At 34.8% G+C, this 19,748-nt stretch overlaps 1 protein-coding gene across 1 annotated transcript; it reads right to left on the bottom strand.

The window, feature by feature from the left end:
• Positions 1 to 1,488: 1,488 nt before the first annotated feature.
• Positions 1,489 to 3,424, bottom strand: LOC120254971 (zinc finger protein WIP2-like). The gene is made up of 2 exons (XM_039262911.1): positions 2,704 to 3,424; positions 1,489 to 2,181 (listed from the first exon to the last, which is right to left on the bottom strand). The coding sequence occupies exons 1-2, from the start codon at positions 3,283 to 3,285 to the stop codon at positions 1,741 to 1,743; spliced, it is 1,023 nt and encodes a 340-aa protein (XP_039118845.1). The 5' UTR covers positions 3,286 to 3,424; the 3' UTR covers positions 1,489 to 1,740.
• Between the last annotated feature and the right edge of the window lie 16,324 nt (positions 3,425 to 19,748).

Genomic DNA, 19,748 nt, shown 5'->3' on the forward strand with positions numbered 1-19,748 from the left:
TCATTGGATTTGAAAATGTGATGGTATAGGTTCCATCTATCTATCATTCATCAAGAAAGAAGAAGAACAAGTAGCTAGGCACTAAATGGGATCCCAAAGCACAAAGCACTAGAAAAAGCTGACGTTGTTGCAGAGCTTGAAAAGCCTAGCCAACTGCATATTTGCAAGGAATTATGCTTGTGGGCATTGCCTTGCAGGTCTGCTGCTACTTCTCTCTTTATTTATGATTTGGACTTTGGAGACTAGTGTGAGTTCTAGAGAGAGAAATATATATATATATATATATATATATATAAATGATGGAACTCTAACTAGGGTTTGAGTATCTGAAAGGACTGCTTACGTTCTCTAAAGCTTCAGTATTAGATCTCATTCTCTCTCTATATATATATGTCTCAGAGCATGAAAATGAAGGTGAGAGATGATGCATGGGACCTTTTCATCTTTGCTTATAAAGTGTTCTACATATATATATATATATCAAGGTTAATTTAATAACTATCCTTATCTCTTCTTTTCAGTAAAGGGTGTAGTTATAAGACAAGGTTTGAATATTGTAAAATATATGAAACCCTAAAAGGCTGGAAACAGATCAATATATATATATATATATATATTTCCAAATAAAGATGTTTATTAGATTGTTCTTTTATGAGTTTATCACACGGAGTTGAAGATCTGAAGTAACATGCATGTCTCAACAAAGTTTAGTTAGGTTTTAGCTAGTGAAAACAGAAATAGTTAGGTCATAATTAACCATGAAGAACCCTAACACTTGATATATATATATATATATATAATAAATCACCACATCTAGCAATAATGCTAAACAATCACTTGAAGACAAAGAAAGAAGAAAGAAGTATCCATTTACAGGAGATATGTTCTCAAAGTAGACAAAAAGGAGAAACAAAGAAGAACTCTCAATGTCAAGCTAACAGTTGATTGCAAAGATAGAAGAAAAAAGTCTTCATTTAAAATTAAAGAGATGTTCTCATTACTTATATTGATCATGTATCCATGTCCTGATATATACTCAAACACAAGAAAAGGAAAAAAAGAAGGAAGAATTCTCAAAGTTAAGAAAATAATTCTTCATTTACAAGAGAATGCAAACTCTTTATACTGATCGTGTGTCATGTCTGATATATATACTCAAACACAAAAAGGAGAAATAAAGAAGAAATCTCAATGTTAAGCAAAGAGATGAAGACAAAGACATGAGAAAGAAAAGCTAGCCTTCATTTGCAAGAGATATATATTTTCTTTGTTCTTATTTTAATCTTGTACACATGTGTACATGATTGATATACAAATACAAAAAGGAGAAATAAAGAAGAACTCTCAATCTTAAGCAAAGAGTTGAAGACAAATTAAGGCATGAGGAAAGAAAACCTAAAAAAAGCTAGCCTTAATTTATTTACAAGATATATTTCTTAGATCTTATGTTAAACTTGTATCCATGTTTAATACTCAAACACAAAAAGGAGAAATAAAGAGAGGAATTCTTAATATTGAGCAAAGAGTCGAAGATAAAAATTAAGACAGAAGAAAGAAGCCTTCATTTACAAGAGAAGTTCTTAGTTCTTATATTGATCTTGTATCCATGCATGTCTGATACTCAAAAACACAAAAAGGAGAAACAAAAGAAGAAGTAGAAGAACACTAGAGAAATTTCATACTAATTATGAGAGCTAGTGTTGCACTCTTCATATGATTCCATCTCTTGCTTAGTACCTCTCAATGAGATGCATTGGCGCAATCTTGTTCGATCTCCGATGATGGCTCATCTTCTTCTTCAAAGACGTCAATGCCATATGCTGCATGGCCATGGCCAAAAGCTTTGATGTGATCCTTGAGTGATCTCTTGTGCTTGAAATCAGACCCACAAATGCAGTACCAGAGCTTGCCACAATTCTTCTCATGAGTTCTCCAATCTCCTCTAACAGCAAAAGCTTTGCCGCATTTCCGGCACATAAATGGCTTTATACCATGCTTTCTCTTGTAATGTGTTTGCAAGGTTCTGAAATCCTTCAGAGGTTTTGATCTTGGATGATCAATGTTGTTTCGGCAACCAGGAGAACAACAGTAACAAGGAAGTCTCAGCATTGCTGTTGGTTGAATTCCTCTTAAGGACTCTGGCCCTTTTCTATATTGTGATCCATGTCCCCACATATGCATCTAAGAATTTTATACATTCAGAACAAAAGTTAGGAAAAATATAATGATCACCATTAATGGCATTCATCAAGAAAATTCAATGAAAAAAAAAAAGAGCTTGAATAGTTTTTGCAAGCAGACACATGAGTGATGATGGAATCCAAGTAAGATAAAGTTAGCATTGTTGTTTCTTTTAGACAATAAGGTAACTTCTCTAGTATGATCAGTAGAAAAGAGAGTTCATAGAGAGAAAAAGAAGAAGAAAATAAAAAAAGAAAAGAAATAAAAGAATCATCCGAGGCAAGAGTGAAAGAAGCTGCAAAAAAAAGGCTTCTGTATCTGCATCATAAAACCAGAAGGTCCAAAAGTACAAAAAAAAGCACAAAGAACATTGCCTCTGTCTAGTTCAATCAAATAAAAGACTAGATCAGGTACACATGTTCTCAGGCTATAACCATGCACACAGCTCAAACCATATCTCATCAAATTCAGAATCCAAATCAAGTTCATCATTAAGAGAGAAAAAAAGGGAAATTAAAGAACCTGCATGTTGTTGTATCTGTTGAAAGTCTTGAAGCAAACTGGGCAAGAGAACTGGGTGGGGCCAATGAGGATCTGAGCAGGAGTAGGGATCCAATACTGACCCTTGTTGAGTTTCCCAATAGCACTGGTAGGATACCCTAATGGAACCACATCATCACCACCACCACCACCATCCTCACCATCCTTATCTCCATGATCTTGTTCTTCTTCTTCTTCTTGAGTGGAAACACATGAAACCCTAGAAAGGAGATCAGTTGCTGTGGGACTTGGCAGGCCTATATGGAGAGCCACTGTAACACTTTCATCTTCATCCTCATCACACAAGGCCTTGTTCTTGTTCCCATCTTCATGAAAAGGTAAACAAGGTTCTGAAGTGTTGTTGCTGTTGTTGTTGTTGTCTTTGGGGCTGAGGCTTAGGAGAGGGAGGGCTTCTCTTAGTGGAGGGGAAGGTGGAGGGCTTTGGGTTGTGTTATTAGGGTTGTAGGAGGGAGTATTAGTTGGAAAAAAAGATGATGAGCTTGAAGAGTAGGGATGGTAGTAGTTGTAGTATCCTTTGAAGAAGTTGCTGTAAGGGTCTGCCATGCTTGTTTCTTTGTGAAAGGAGAGGAAGATAGGAATATAGATGGGGGATACTATTATAGAAAGATATAGAGAGAACTAAAGAGTGAAAGGAGAAAGAGAGAGAGAGGGAGGGAGAGAGAAACAGTGAAAATGATCATCCCATCAAAGGATAATAAAGCATAAAGATATAAGAAAAAGTAGGAGAGAGAGAGAGAGAGAAGGAGGGGAGAGAATACAAGAGAGTGAAAGAAGGGAATACATCATGCACACAAAAGAGAAAAAGGAAAAGTTTGGTGCATGGGAAAAGAAGTGAGAAAAGGAAATTTTGGAGTGAAGGAGGAAGAGTAGAACAAATGAAACACAAAATGCAAGTCATCTTGGGAGTTGGGAGAACAAGAACAAGTGGAATGGGAAGTGTGGCAGTAAAACTATACAAAGCATGTCAAATGGGAGGTTTGTTTGTTTGTTTTTCTTAGTGTTTATTTATTGCATGAATGCACCATTCAACCATGTATTAAAGAAGTGGGAGAGAAGGACAAAGAGAAAAACAGAGACAGTGTGCATGACTAGGGCTTGATGCTGTCTCCTACTCAATTAGTGACTTTAGAGGGAGGAAGTTTAACTTGGGATGGGGAACAAGCTCTCTATATCCCAGCATTTGCTTAGGATGATGAGCCCTTGTGTTGCCTTTTCTAATTGGCCAATTAATTAAACCTTTTAACCCTTTGTGTTTTCTTTTTTTAACTAATTAACTCACTCTTCTGTCTCTTAAAAAATAGTTTTAAGTATGAAAAAGCCCTTTATTTTTTAAACGAAACATAAGAAGAAAAACTTTGTTAATTGTTAAGTGTGGTACTTCAACTGTTATAAAAAATAGTTAAAATGTTGTATAGCAATTCAATTATTATATTTAACATTTTAAATGAGATATGTGACTGTTTATTTAGTTAAAAAATTAAAGAGGTTTGCTAGATTTTCATTTGACATCAAGTGAGTTTTTTTTTTTTATTATTTATTAAAGAGATATATGTAAGGTTATTGTAGATTTGATAGAAAAAATTTATGATCTTTTTATGCTTATCTCTTTTTATAAAGAAGGTAGGATGATTAATATCTATTTAAACGATTTAGAGATTTAATGAAGTGACAATGGTGATGACAATGAAGTGCTAGTCTTTATTAATTAATTATAACTCCTGAACCTTAGATCCTACTAGGATTTAAGGGAATAATGCAAATTAATTAAACAAATTGATTAAACATATAAGTTAATTCAAGTACTATTTAATATTGATTTGAGGAATCAATGTGAAGTTAGAATTACATATACATATACTTATATAAATAAATAATCAAATATGGTAGTGTTTGATGCTTGTTTATGGATCTCAATGATGAAAACATAGACATCATCCTTCTTTTATGGCAATATGATGCATAGACATGGCCCATTCATCAGCTGGATGTATGAATAATTTTTGGTTGCTTGCAAGACTTTAAAAGCCTTGGTGGGCTCCAATACACAGTTTTTAAGTTTGTCATGCTTGTGGTTGCATTTTATTTTTAATAATACACAAATAATAATAATTCAAGAAGAAAAAAAAAAAATCTTTCCATTGTCTAATTTGAAGAGAAAGAAGTTATTAAATTCAATCTCAATCATCAATAATTCGTACGTAGTTGTCACCTTAAATTAACTCTTTTTTTTGTTTTAAATCCTTAATTTTTACTTATTCATGTGATCAAATTTATCAGTGAGAGGTTTTTGTATGTCAAATTTAGACTCTACTTGTTTATAATTATTACAATAATTAGCTTTTGATTGTAATAATCAAATTTATCAAGAAGAGTTTTTGGTTTTAGGATTGGTGTTTAGGTAAATTGTCAAAACTTATTCAAACTTCAATTAGGAGCATGCACATTGCGGCTAGACATTGTAAACTCTTGACTTTAGATTTCAATTTTATTTTCATTTTTCTAATTTCGCATAGGATTTTAGAACAAAATATTATCAAACATAAGCTTAGAATTACTTGTAATTAACGCTATTTCTAAATATTTAAAAAATAAAAAATTAATTAATTAATTAATTAATTCTTTATTTCATCACTCTAAGTGATGCTCCTAGCTAGTAGCTTTTATTATGATGAAAAGAACCTTTGAAAAGGTTTATTAGAGTGCGTATTGTGGTTATAACCTCCTTCTTTTAGTGTTTTGATCTTATTGGAGTCACTTTATCTTGGTGATTTGCTTTTTGAGTTTGATGCTTTATTAATAAATCATTGAGATTGTGGATTCCTACGTACTAAATTGTTGTAAAAAGTAATTGAGTACTTGTATATATAAAGTTTATATAAGTATTTTCACTGTTTAAACTAAATTTTTATTTATGCTCAATAATTAGCTTTAGCTTTGTTAATTAAAAACACATTTGTAAGTGTCGGTGTTAAAGCTAAAGAGCCGAAAATGTTTTATGATGAAGTAATCGTATCTTAAAAAGAAAAAATTAAATCAGATCTTAGTTGAAATCTTAAAATTTATGAAGAATTAATAATGAGAAAATTTCAAATGCATAACAAGGGAGTATTATTAAAGATGCGAATACTCAATAAGTCTACCATTGTTGTAAAACGTAATTTTCATTTGTTAAACTAACTATAGTACTGTAATACTATGCATAACACGTTAATTCAACTAATGAATTAGAGAAATTTGTTTGAGATCGGGTGATGCCTTCTTAATTTGATGGATGATCTCGTCAAATGACCCTTGTTTTTCTAAGTACTAACCTTCATTGGTTATCTTATTTTTTATAATTTTTGGTTGGTTATTATTCTTGTTTTTTTTTATAATTTAGTACTTGGTATACTTTTCATGAAAGTCAGGAAGCTTTTGGTTCTTTTAATAAAAAAGTTGAAAGTTATAGCATAGAAAAATTGATATGCATATATATATATATATATATATATATATATATATATATATATATATATGAAAAGATTTCGATGCAGCATCGTTAAAATAAAAGTAACATATGCATATATATTATGTTTGTCAAATACACTATCTATTAAAGATAATGTGTTCTCATAAAAAAAATTATACAAATTATACACTAGTTATCTAAGCAAGATCATCCATAATTTATTCAAGTATTCTCTCTATTCCATACAAATTATATATCTTCACATTGGCTTAGACTCATTAATAATCACTATATATATATATATATAAAACACTTCATACTTCACATGGCTACAAATATATATATATATATATACATGATCATGAAACCTAAATTAAACTAACATAAATAGTGAGTTTCCTTGTTAATATACAAACATATATAAAGAGGAGGATCTAAGAAGAAGAAGAAGAAGAAGAAGAAGAAGAAGAAGAAGAAGATGTGGTTTATCCGGGTTTCATGGGCAAATAAAAGAAGAAGATGAAGCCACGGAGGTTTTAGTGAAGGTGCAAAGGAGAGACAAAGAGAACCCACGAATGAGAGTGATAAGTGGGTGGTGTTAGAAATAAGCAAGGCAGAGTTCCATCATCCCCAAAACAAGCACTGCAAAAAGTGATTGTGATATTTCATTGGCAACAACAGTTCACTTGTTCTCTTGGCCATTGAATTGCATGTGTTCTCTGTAGGGCTCTCATGTCCTTCCCTTCAAACAAGGTTCAAGGCATACATATAAACAAGCTATATATCTTTACATATCTACAGTGTTCTTATTCAATGCTGTGGTTGTTTATTTGACAAGAGACAGAAAAGAACTAGTGAACCAGGTCCTGATAATAAATGGGTTGGAGATGGAGACATGGAAGCAAATGCATGTGTGAGTGATGAGGTATAGTAACAAGTACACAATATACAGACACTGCATTGTGGTGTTAATTTATTAGGATGACAGAGAGGGAATGCATTGTTGTTTTGTGGATAGGACATTTGAGAGGGAAAAAAGGATACTTGCTTGTGTTAATTAGGGGTTTTCCACATGTATTTATGTAAGAAAGTGATGGATGTTTTCTTGAAGACATTAATATATATATATATATTAATTAAGGTTTTCCACATGTACTTATGTAAGAGAGAGATAGATGTTTTTTTTAAATGATAGTAATATATTAATTAGGATTTTCTTAGATGGATGTTGCGTTAAAAGACATTAATATGTTAATTAGGGTACTTATGGGATATATGTATATCTACACATATATATCTATCTATTAAAATTTATGTAGCTAATAGGAGTGTGGTATAATTAGAAAAATCCACACACATTTTTAATATATGGCTTGGCTATTTTGTAAAAAAAAAGTTTGAGATGCAATGTAATGTTGTGATATGAGTTTTTTTTTGTTATTTATTTATTTATTTTACATTTAAATATATAGTAATTCTTGGGAATCTTTTTTATGTGTTGCGCTTGCTTTGTGTTAATATTTATTGTTATTTAACTAATTTTAAAGGTATTTAATATAATTCTTATATTCGTGAATGCCAAAACTATTACTTGACAACTTCATCATTATCTCATAAAGTGTTTTGAAAACTGACTCTAAACAATTAATGATGAAAATAAATTCAAGGACAAAATATAAATGGCATACTATATATTATAAAATATATATAGTAATAAAAATAAGATAGAATACCTTATTTAGTCCTTTTAATATTGTCAGTCTGTCTTTTTGGTTTCTCTAATATAATTTGTTCCGATGAGGTCCCTGTATTTTAATTTTTGAAAAATATAAGTTCTTATAAGGACCTCCTAGAGATAAATTATATTAGAGAGAAGGATTTATATTAGAGAGATCAAATTATATTAGGAGGTCTAGGGACAAATTATATTAGAGAGATCAAAGTGACAGACTGACTATATTAGAGAAACTAAATAAGGTATTCTACCTAAAAACAAACATCAAGAATGCATGGATAAATTAATGGACTTTTATCTACTAATTTGATATTAAACCAGAGTATTCCATTAATGCAGCATCAAGAATGCATGGATAAATTAATGGACTTTTATCTACTAATTTGATATTAAACCAGAGTATTCCATTAATGTAGCATCAATCATTTCTTAGAAAATCTTGATATAAAAGAATATAGTTGTTTACATATGACCAAAATAACTCATCTAGTGATCAAATGAATAAATTATTACTCCATAACAAAAAGAAAATAAAGTATCTTGAAAGTATCACTTAATTCTACTTTTGTTTGTGGGGATCACCTCACTTTTTTTTAGGGTGTATATTTCTTTTCTAGGGTGTATATGTTGATAAAATTAATTGAAAAGATTGAAGCTTTCCTTGTTATTTATTTCCATTCCTCTCCAAAATGGAAAACAGTGTCTTTTAATATATTATGATAAGTGCTATCCTCATTTATTATTCTTTCTCTCCTCTTTCCTTTTTTTCTTCTTTACAAACAAAGTGGCCATATATATAAATATGACTAGCTTTTCTTATCTTGGTTTTGACACTCTTTTCTTTATATCTAATGCATCTTTCGGATATATTTCAAATCAAATTTTTATTGACTTGATCCCTATATTCTCTAAAGAGAATGTTACCTTGAAAATTCTCCTAAATTGTGCCTTAATTACCTATCTAAACTAAATATATTCTTTATGTGGTTAATTGTTTAACAAATGTGTTTTTTTTATTATTTCATATCTAAAGTTTGTTTTAAAAGCTTCTTAAAGTAAAGAAAGAGTTTTTTTTTAATGCTATCAAAATAAACATATGACTATTTCCATAAAACTTAAGTCATATATTTTAGTTTTACATTAATTTAGGATTTACATGCTTAATAGTGTTATGAAAAAGATTTAATATGATATTTTTTTTTTTGGTATATTGAATAACTAGAGAGTATCTTATGGCCCTGTTTGATTGATGCTTTTACAAATATTTTTTATTTTTAAAAATAAATTAAAAAAATTGTTTATAACGTGTTTTTCCTTAAGTGTTTTAAGTAATAAAAATAAAAAATTGTTTTTAAACATAAAGATTTTAAATTTGAGAACAACTTTTACATATTTCCTAAATTTTTGTTTCTCTTGTTTTTTTTAAAAATTTTTTTTTAATCTTTTTTAACATAGGCTTTTGGATCGACGTAAGCCGCCACTTCCACAGAACTATGAACGTTGGTTCTCAAAATTGAGGCACTGTTCATCTTGATGGTAGGTGAGCATTGATGATTGTTTGTTTCCATGAGTTTTTCTCTTTTTTTATGGATTGGTGTATGATTTTAACTTGGGAGAGATGAGTTTTGATTTGAATGTTAATGTTTGAGAGGGTTAACATAGAATAGGGTCGATGTTATGGATCATTGTATCGTTTTGAGTGATTTTTTTAACCTATTTTTATTTTTATTTTTTCAAATGAGTATTGTTTGTTTTTTTTTTTAGATTTATTTTTAAAACATCTTCATTGAAACATGTTTTCTTTATTTTTTTTTATGTATTAATTTTCAAAACTTGTTGAAAAATGGTTGAGTATGCATATTTTGTTGTTACCAATTTGAACACTTAGCATGTATATTTGAAAAAATTTATCTCAATATTTGGTACTTAGTTTATGACTTTTGTGTATTCAAAGCATACATGGAGCGTACGGAGGTCGAGGGAGCTATTTAAGGCATTTTTTAAGCAAATTTATCAAGTTCAGAGATTTTTTAAAGAGCCACACAGGTGACCACACGCTTATAAGCCTAAAAGTGTAACCCTTCGATAGTAGAATTAAAGAAGAAATCATTATCTACCACAGGACAAGATTGTGGTTAGGTCTTAATGTAGTAAGCCTAATTTGAGAGACACACGAGCATTCTAATGGTCGTGTGACTTTTCAAAGTACTCATGTGACTTGGGAATCTTTGAATCTAAGCCCTCACTTTATTGATCATACTTTATGACTAGCCTGTTATAAATAGGCAATCATTAGGATTTGGAAGAGAGTTATTTGGGTTAAAGGCGATTGATCATACTTTATTGAAGATACCTTTCTGGTGGTGAGTGATGAGTGTACAATTATACAACAGTTAATATCATTTTGTACACTGATTTGGCGTGTATTAGAGTAATATAATGGAATGTTATGTTAAACATAATATATTTTGCATTCTCAGGCTACAGATAGTGCTTAAGGATAAGAGAGAGAGCCAAAAGAAGCATTTTGGAGCAAAATTTTAGATGGAGCTCTCTTGGCATCAATTAGTGAAGAATAGGCCAGACATACTCACTTATGGTCACCTTACGGCTGTAAGCCTCTTCTAGAGAATCTTGTGGGCATGTTTATGCTCATAAGGAGGAGCATAAGGATAATCAAAGGACCTTAAGGGTAGAATTAAACTCCTCTGGACAACCCTTATAGTTTGACTTATGGCCATAAGTCAGACCGTAAAGGTTATCCAGAGGAGTTAATGAGCACAACATTTGTCCGTAAGGGTGGTTGCTAGGGTTATTTAGAGAAGCTTACAGTCCAGCGCTTACAACCGTAAGCTGGACCATAACACCAAACAGAAGATCTTATGGATGGGACTTACGATCGTAAGTGATCCCGCAAGACTTGCGACCATCATCCCAGCTCCTTACGACCACGTTCTTATGTCTGTAAGCAGCCAGTCAGTGGGTAGGTATAAATATTTTTTATGGTGAGGCTCGGTGAAAGAAAGGTGGTGAGTCTCCAAGGCTTTGGAGATGAATCAAGAGGGAGAATCAGCCCACCTAGCTTGGGTTAGAGAAGGATTGGAGCCGTCAAGGGTTCTCTTGGCGTAGTTTGTGGAAAGTCCTTGGGTATTCTACGACAATCTCCTCTCGGCACAATTGAGAATGGGGTTTACATGTTTTCTTTGTTTCTTGTTGCGCCTTATTGTTTTGATGCTTGCTTTCTTTTAATGGAGAGCTAATTTTGTAGATGTTTAGGCATAAACAAACTCTAGGGTTTAGTCTATTTTAACATTGGTTGTAGATCTTTATTCTTTACGATGAGTGTACAATGTTCATGTATTTCATATCATTTTTTGCACTCATTGGGCATGTATCAAAATCATATTGTGAAATTCGATGCTAAATCTAGTGTGTTTTACATTCTTAGACTTAGGGCAGCATTCCAGACCTTAAACGAATGAGTTGGAGCTATCTCGGCATCATATGAATAAGGACAAGGTAAACTTACTGCTTACGGGTGGCTATAGCTAACCTGACGGTTGTAAGAAGATTTTAAAGAACCTTGTGGCCATGCTTATGCCCATAAGGAGGGATTCAAAGGCACATTAAAGAACCTTATGTGCAAGGCTTACAGCCATAAGGACCATGCAGAGGAGTTTAATTACGACCACAACATACACTCGTAAGGGTAGTCGCAAAAACCAACACAATAATGTTTATGGTCCAACGCTTACGGCCGTAAGCTAGACTGTAACACAAACAGAAGACCTTACAGACGTGACTTATGGCAGTAAGTGGTCCCATAAGGCTTGTGACTTTCTTCCCCAGCTCCTTTACAACCACGTCCTTACGTTCGTAAGTAACCCTTAAGTAGTTGGGTATAAATAGAACTGATGAGGAGTTTTAGGGCATTCTATGTTTTTCTTTTGGGCGATTCTTGGAGGCAAAGTTTGGGAATAAAGGAGATGAATCTCCAACACTCTAAGGGGCTAATTTGTAGATGTTTGGGCATAGTTGAACTCTAGGGTTTATTTCATTCATATTGGTTATTAGATCTTTGATGCTTTAGTTGTTTTCTTAATTATAATCATCTCTATTTGAATCTAATTGTGTATTTTTATTGAATAATTGCTATTATGGTGAGAGCCCCCTAGTTTTCATGCGCCTGATGTGTTTTGTGATAAGAAGAAATTCTCACCTAGTATAAACATACCATAATTCAAGAGGATAGTGAGTACACCTTTGGTTAGAGTACTTTGGAGACTTCATCTCCTGTAATCCTTCTGAGTGAGTTAGTGATAATATCTGTGCTCTTTGCAATCATGTGGAGTGAATTTAAAAAAAAATCGCATTTCTATTCCGTATTTAGATTAGGGGTAATCTCTTTCTTCGATTGTGCGGATGTCTGTGAGAATTCATAGAGTGTTAATGCACTTATTCAGTTATTCTTCGTCTGAGAAATCGTAGTTTAGTATAATTCTGAAAATCTCTCGGTTCAAATAAAATAGCAAACATAGGCAACCTTTGTCTCGCACTTCATAATCCTAGACAGATACTATGCTCGAATATCGTTTCTTCCCTTGATTTCTCTCCTGTTTATTCCCAAATTTCTTGCTTTTATTCTCTTTTGTTTACACACACATCATTCGATCACTTAGGCTACTTTTTAGAATTAGAGTTATTTCTAGTATTCACTTTCTTCCCTGTGTATTGACACTCTGCATTCACGCACATTTTATTATGTGATTAGCACGCACACTTGCGTCCCTATCACTTTAATTTTTTCTTAATTTCAATCCATTATTATTTGAATCTAATTGTGTGTCTTTAATGTCTTGAAAGCTATCGAGGAAAAAAACCTAGTTTTCTTGTATGATGTGCTTGTGATTAGTAGAAAAATCCACCTAGCATAGATAAACAACATTGGAGGGGATTATAAGTAAGTCTAGCAATGCGGCACTTTGGAGTCGAGAGTTCTCCTCCCTCAATTTTCCCGAATGATTTAACAAGTAATTCCATGCATTGGAACCTTAAATCCGTTTGGTTTCTTAATGGCATCCCTTAGCACCCGGGCATCATGTGTTAAACCCTCCCAGCCAGCTAGGACATATATAAACTGCATATCATGTCCGCATACGGTAAGTACACTGGTGGTAATTTCAGATTTTCGTGATCTAAATATTGGAAGATCGGCGGTGGATACATTCACCCATATATGTGTCACATCCAATGCTCTAAGGCAATTCTACATCGGATTAAAAAAAAAAATTTTACTCATTCATTTATGTGCGCTAACAAAAATTTAAAAACATAACTATAAAATTTGATTCATTACCTTACACCATTTCCACTTGGGATCGGTTGAATTATCTTGGACCGGTTCTGGTTTCTTTAGGAGAACACTATGGCAAAGAATAATCGATCGCAACATAGCATAAAAATGCTAACTAATTGTTTCCACCGCTCGCACAAAATCAAACTTAATTATTCCATTTTTGACATGGTGGGATACAATGTTTAAAAACATAGTAACCATCTCCTCTACCATAACATTTCTCGTGGCTCGTAATCTACCGGTGGTAGTTAATAGTTCACACAACCTATGAAAACAACGACGATCCATGTGTAACTTATTAATGCATGTTATGTCACTTTAATAAATAATCCGTCTCAAGTATTCATGTTTTCTTCATCGCCTACTTGATTTTGTTTCAATTTCGTATTAAATTAACTAACTTCCATGACGACATTGTTCTTGTGCACATACAATGATCATAAGGTTTAAAACTTAAAAGTAACACAAGTACATCAAGAAATATAGCTTTACTTCGCTAAGATCATCCATATCGGGAATTACAAGTCCGCCCATCAAATTGCCCAAAACCTAGATGTACAAGTACATGTGTGAAATATAGCTAAATAATCACTCCTCAGAAACAAAACTAAGCAACAATAACTCCTATTTCTTGAGATTTCACAAGTGGAAATAACATAACTGATCTAACATTCAAGAGAGTTCACATTTCATCAGCCGCTATAAAAAATATTTTGGCCAATAATTGTCATAAAGGACATCATTAAGTTGGTTTATTTTCTTTCTACAAGACAACAAGTATGATATGGAATTTTGCAATTATGATACAACATATAGCTTCATTATATCCAATATAGAGATGAAAAAAAAAATGAAAATAGTCACTTACTTATATACACATTCTATCAAGAAAGTCATTCATAGCCAACAAATTTTTTGGGATAAAATTTAGAAACACTAATGTCTGATATATTGACGTAAATCAAACAAAACTAACAAAGCAAGAATGGTCTGAAAGTTAAAAACAATCCATTAAAACTAAAAAAAGACAAAAGCCATGTAAATACCAAATCAAATTCCTTAAAGAAAAATAGAAAAAGAAAATAACATATCCTTTTCTTTTAGGAATGAAACAAACATTAACCAAAAGTTAAAAATAATCAACCAAATGGAATCAACCGGTTAGAAATAAAACTGTGAATAGATTCCAATCTATAAATCCAATACATGGAACCAGGAAGACATAAAAAACAAATAAATTATACCAAAATTACAAAACCCCCCAACAAAAAATCAATTAAAAGAAAGGGAAGCCTAAACTTGCAAACAATCTATCAAAGGAACCATCTAAAACATTATTTTTTAGACTAATTAACAAGGTTCCATCCATGAGAAAAAAAACTCACCGGTCGACACAAAGATCTGGAGAGAAGCAAGTCTAGAGAGAGAGAGAGAGAGAGAGAGAGAGAGAGAGGGAGTTGTGCATTTGTAGACAAGGAGAGAGGTGAAAAGGCTCTCCTCATCTCCGGCCGCAACAAAGATTTGGAGAGAAGCATGCATTTGTAGACATGGAGAGAGTTGAAGATATTAGGGCAAATTATTTTTTTTAGTTTTACAAGGGTAAAAAAGCAATTTTAAAGGGGGAAATGGCTATTCCCCCCACCATGGGGGGAATGAAATATAAACCCCTCTCCAGGGTTATGGTGACTTATAGGGGGGAACCATTACTGCTCTAAAATGGCATCCAAACAAAAGCATAAAGTTATGTAAGTAATGGTTCCCATTTGTAGGGGAACCATTACTTCCATCCAAACATACACTGAAAGTATAAGGGAGATCTAAACTGTCGCCATTTGAGGGAATAAACAATCCGATAAAGTTGATGAATGGGTGGAAGAAATGGAGAAAGATTTCACTAGGATGAAATGCACTACAAAAGAAAATATGTACATGGTCATGTTCTTTGTTATAGTGGTTATTTGTTAAATTACACAAGTGTATATTTTACATGTATTAATTAGGTTTCACTCCTGTAGACTACAAAAGTTTCAATAACTTATCCATTTTGACTTTAAATTGCTCCAAAATCACTTTTTTCGTGGCAATTACATATAATTGGTTGCATTAATATGAAATAGAAATAAATTAAGTACCAAAACCACTCAATCTAATAAAATGAACAAGTGAAGTACAACCATTTACAATAAGAAAAAAACTTATATAATTAAGCACTTATCAGGTATGAATTGTAGAAAAATGGAAAGTTTTACTAGTCAAAGACGGCAACTGTCACCGGGCTGATTCGCCTAGATTAACACCATGCGGCCTTGTCCTCTCACAAGTTAGCCTACACTCAAATATCCCAAGAATCTGGCTAAGTAATAAACAAAGAGCAAGGACAGCAAGGTAAAGAGAGAAAAAACTAACTCTCTTGAAGTGAAGAAGGTTTACAACCCAACTTAAAGTTACAATCCAACTTGCCCTCCAAGGCAACTCTTTGCCTTTATATATAAGCAAAGGCTCCAAAAGAAACCTCTCCTCTTGGGTATGGCCGGCCATTAATGACCATACTTAGTCATTTCAACTTTAACTTAAGCCATACCAGCCATATTTTGCGTCAGTCCACACGATGCTCCTAGCGTCAGCTTGCCATGCGGCGTGTCTCGTTGACATGTGCCATACAGTATCACACCTCGCCATGCTGCCATACCACACGTCATGTTGAGTCTCTTCGCACCACGCCTTGCGTCAGTCCATCTTACCGCATGCCTCACCACGTCATGCCTCTCGGTAAGTAAACCGTGACCCTCACTAAGTCATACCCCTCATGCCTCTCGATAAGTGAGCCAAAGACATACTTGGTCCTAAATATATATTCTCGGCTCATTCCTTAAAATATATTTGGCCTCTCCGGGCCTAGTACTGTCTGGTACTACCATGCCCTCTTGGTTATTGTGCTCGGTCTCACCTACGCGCTTCGATTATGCTCTAAATTTGGTTGTGCAAGAAGTCATTCCCGTAGATGACCGAGTGTGGTGGCCGACCATACCATCCATGCCTTAGTTTTTGGAGGATGATCTTCCCTCAGCCATTCTCTCGGCCAAGTGGCCTGGTCACGCCCATGCTAAGGGTAGACACCGTAAAGCCTCGCTACAAACCTCCTCTACCTAAAGAGCTCTACGCCCTCGTCGGTTGAGCTTAAAGGAACTCTTGAATCAACTCCTCAAACTGCCAAAAAGTTGTGTCCTTCTCCCAGCTCACCTTTGATTCGGGGAGACCTTTCTATTGGACTAGAAAATAAGTCAGTTGGTTCTTCTTACTCTGCCATTCCATCTTCTGATCCGGACATCCGAGTAAATTCTAATGCAATTCTTCCACACCTGTGGCGTCAACTTCAGCCATACCCGATCTACTATCTTAAACTCCAAGGACCTCCTCCCATGGTCCGCATACTTCTTAATTCACCTAGCAGCCTTTGCTAAGTTATCTCTCGCCTTCTCCATCATCTCCTGTCTCTTAAGAGCATAGTTGTACGCGGCAGGACACCCGTTGCCTGCGCTGCACTTAGCAATTTCGGGTGGAATGAAAGGTTAAAATTCATATGCTAGCTCAAAAGGACTCTAACCGATTACTAAGGACTGATGTAGGTTGTAAGCAAATTGCGACATGTCCAATAGGTCTAGCCAATTCTTCTTGAAAGTTGAGATATAGTGATGGAGATACGAACTCCTTGAGAAAAGCATTAATGTGCTCCGTTTGCCCGTCGGTCTGAGAATGATTGGTTGTAGAGAACTTTAGCTCTATTCCCAGTAGCCCAAACAATAGCATCCAGAATCATCCCGTGAACCAAGTGTCTCAATTATTCACAATATCTTATGGCACATCGAAGTGCTTTACTACATGACATAGAAAAATAGTGGTTGCCTTCTCAACTGGGCAAGTAGCTGGAGTTGGGATGAATACAATATACTTGGTTAGCCGGTCAACGACAACCGAATGGCAACCATAACCGCGGAATAATCATGAAAATATCATTGACTTTTAGGAAACCCAAGATAAAGTCCATGGAAATCGATGCTCACGGTCGATTTGGAACAGGTAGCGATTATAGCATACCCGCTTCCTTCCTCTTTTCCGGTTTATCTTACTGATACACATGACAAGATTTGACATAGGCTTTTATGTTACTTTCCATGTCTAGCTAATAATAATTCCTGGACAAAAGAGCTTTCATCTTTTCCCTACCCGGGTGGCCGGTCGACCGAGTATCATGGTGCTCCTTCATCAACTTAAGTCGAAGCTTGCCCCCTTGGGCACAAAGATCTTACTGCCTTTGGCAAGTAGCAACCCGTCCTCCACCTGATACCGACGCACAAGTCCCTCATCGACGTCTCATACTAGCTTCAAGTACTGAGGGTCAGTCTTTGCCACTTCTTTGACCTATTCCATCGGATCAGACTCCACTTGAGCCAATGCGGCCACATATTCCACCACTTACTTTCGGCTAAGAGCATCAATAACTTGGATATCCTTGTCGGGTTTGTGTTGCCACTCAAAGTGGTACTCCTAAAGAAATTCTTGCCAACAAGCCTGTCTCGGGGAAAGCTTCTTCTAGGTAGTAAAATAGGTGTTGCGACATTTTCCGTCCTAATCACAAAATGTGTTCCCAAAAGATAAACTCACCACACCTGGAGACAATGGATTACAGCCAACATCTCCTTCTCTTGCGTTGAATACTTCAGCTCCGCATCCTTAAGTTTCCAGCTCTCAAAGACCACCAGATGTCCCTCCTGAACTAGCATTCCCCCTACAGCCTTGTCAAATGCATTCGTGTGTACCTCAAAGAGTACCTTAAAGTCGAGAAGTTTCAACGCAAGTTTGCTGGAAATGGTTGCCTTTAACTTCTCGAAAGTTCAATTTTGATCCTCGTTTAGCTCCATGGGCGGACTTTCTTTAGCAAATCAATCAAGTTTGTTACCATCTTGGAGTATCCCTTGATGTACGTACTTCTGGTAGTAATTGGCCAATTCGAGGAATAAGCGCAACTCTGAGACTTTGCCAAGCGCTAGTTAGTCAACGATTGCCTCCACCTTCCTTCTGTTCATCCGGACTTCTCCTTGTGATCAAGTACCCGAGGAACTTGATGTTATATTGAACGAACTCGCACTTCTCCAACTTGATGTAGAATTAGTGTTTTTGCAACCAGCAAAACACCTTTCTCAAGTGACGCATATGGTCCTCCATAGACTCACTATATAAAAATGCATCATCAAGATACATATTCTCATAGATAAAAGAGATAGTGATTTAAACTTGATTTACATAGTTGCAAACACAAAAGTACATCTATAGGGACAAAAAAAGAGTACAAACAAAAGTCGAGGAACTAAGCTTCTCTTCAACAGTACACTTGTTCTCCTCGACCTACGTCCAGTCGGTTTCCATAAGCTGCAGGGCCCTCAGCGCCCCCATCCTCCTCTACATCATATGGGTATATGTCCTTTAGCTCAAGACACTCGAGTACCCTATGTGGCCCCTCGTAATACTCACAAGCCACACCTTCGGGGGCTGTTTCGACCTTCATTGGCATGTCCTGGGTCATGACTCCAGTAGGCCGAGCAAGATGTCTCCGCATCTCCTGCCTATAGTCTTTTGCCTTCGAGAATCTCCGTTTTATTGGTACACATCTGGATTCTATTAAGTCGACCGTTGTTGGGGAGTTGGAGCCGACCACATCCCTGATGCAGCAAGGCGTGCCATGCCTATGGCGTCTTGCTTGACACTTGTGGCAGAAAGGCATGGGAACGTCTTCCTTAAGGATTACATCCAACATACCTTGGAATTGTTCCACATTGCTCTCCAAACGATCTAACCTTGTGCCAAACTGGTCCATTCACCCAATATCGAAGTTATCACTGAGTAGATCACCAAAAAAAGCTCTTATATTTTTTGTTAGACCGTCAACCTTCCAAAGGGATGTAACATGTCCCCAACCTCCGAAGGGAAACCCACCGTTATATCCAGCCTATTAACAATGGTCTGACTAATCCCACCAGGTCTTTAAGGCATTGGAGTCTTACACTTGGTTCATTTGCAATCTTTCCTACTTCTTAACCTTCAGCTTTGATACAACTTATTATGGGGATTATCCGCCTAGATTGACACCATACAGCCTTGTCCTTCCATAAATCATCCTACACTCGAATATCCCAAGAATCTGGCTAAGTAAGAAGCAAAGAGCAAGGACACCAAGGTAAAGAGAGAAAAAACTAGTTCTCTTGGAGTGAAGAAGGTTTATAACTCAACTTGAGGCTACAATCCAACTTGCCCTTCCAAGGCAACCCTTTAACTCTATATATAAGCAAACACTCAAAGAGAAATCTCTCCTCTTAGGTATTTTCGGCCATTAATAACCATACTTGGTCATTTCAACTTTAGCTCAAGCCATACTAGCCATACTTCACGTCGGCCCGCATCGTGCTTGTTGC

Source organism: Dioscorea cayenensis, unplaced genomic scaffold, assembly GCF_009730915.1.
Source record: "Dioscorea cayenensis subsp. rotundata cultivar TDr96_F1 unplaced genomic scaffold, TDr96_F1_v2_PseudoChromosome.rev07_lg8_w22 25.fasta BLBR01000772.1, whole genome shotgun sequence".
Classification (NCBI taxonomy): Eukaryota; Viridiplantae; Streptophyta; class Magnoliopsida; order Dioscoreales; family Dioscoreaceae; genus Dioscorea; species Dioscorea cayenensis.

Excerpts from the sequence above, each read along its gene's own strand:
- LOC120254971 (XM_039262911.1), bottom strand. The coding sequence starts at position 3,285 with ATGGCAGACCCTTACAGCAACTTCTTCAAAGGATACTACAACTACTAC. Across the intron at positions 2,182-2,703 it reads ACAGATACAACAACATGCAG|ATGCATATGTGGGGACATGG; the intron begins GTTCTTTAATTT and ends TAAAATTCTTAG.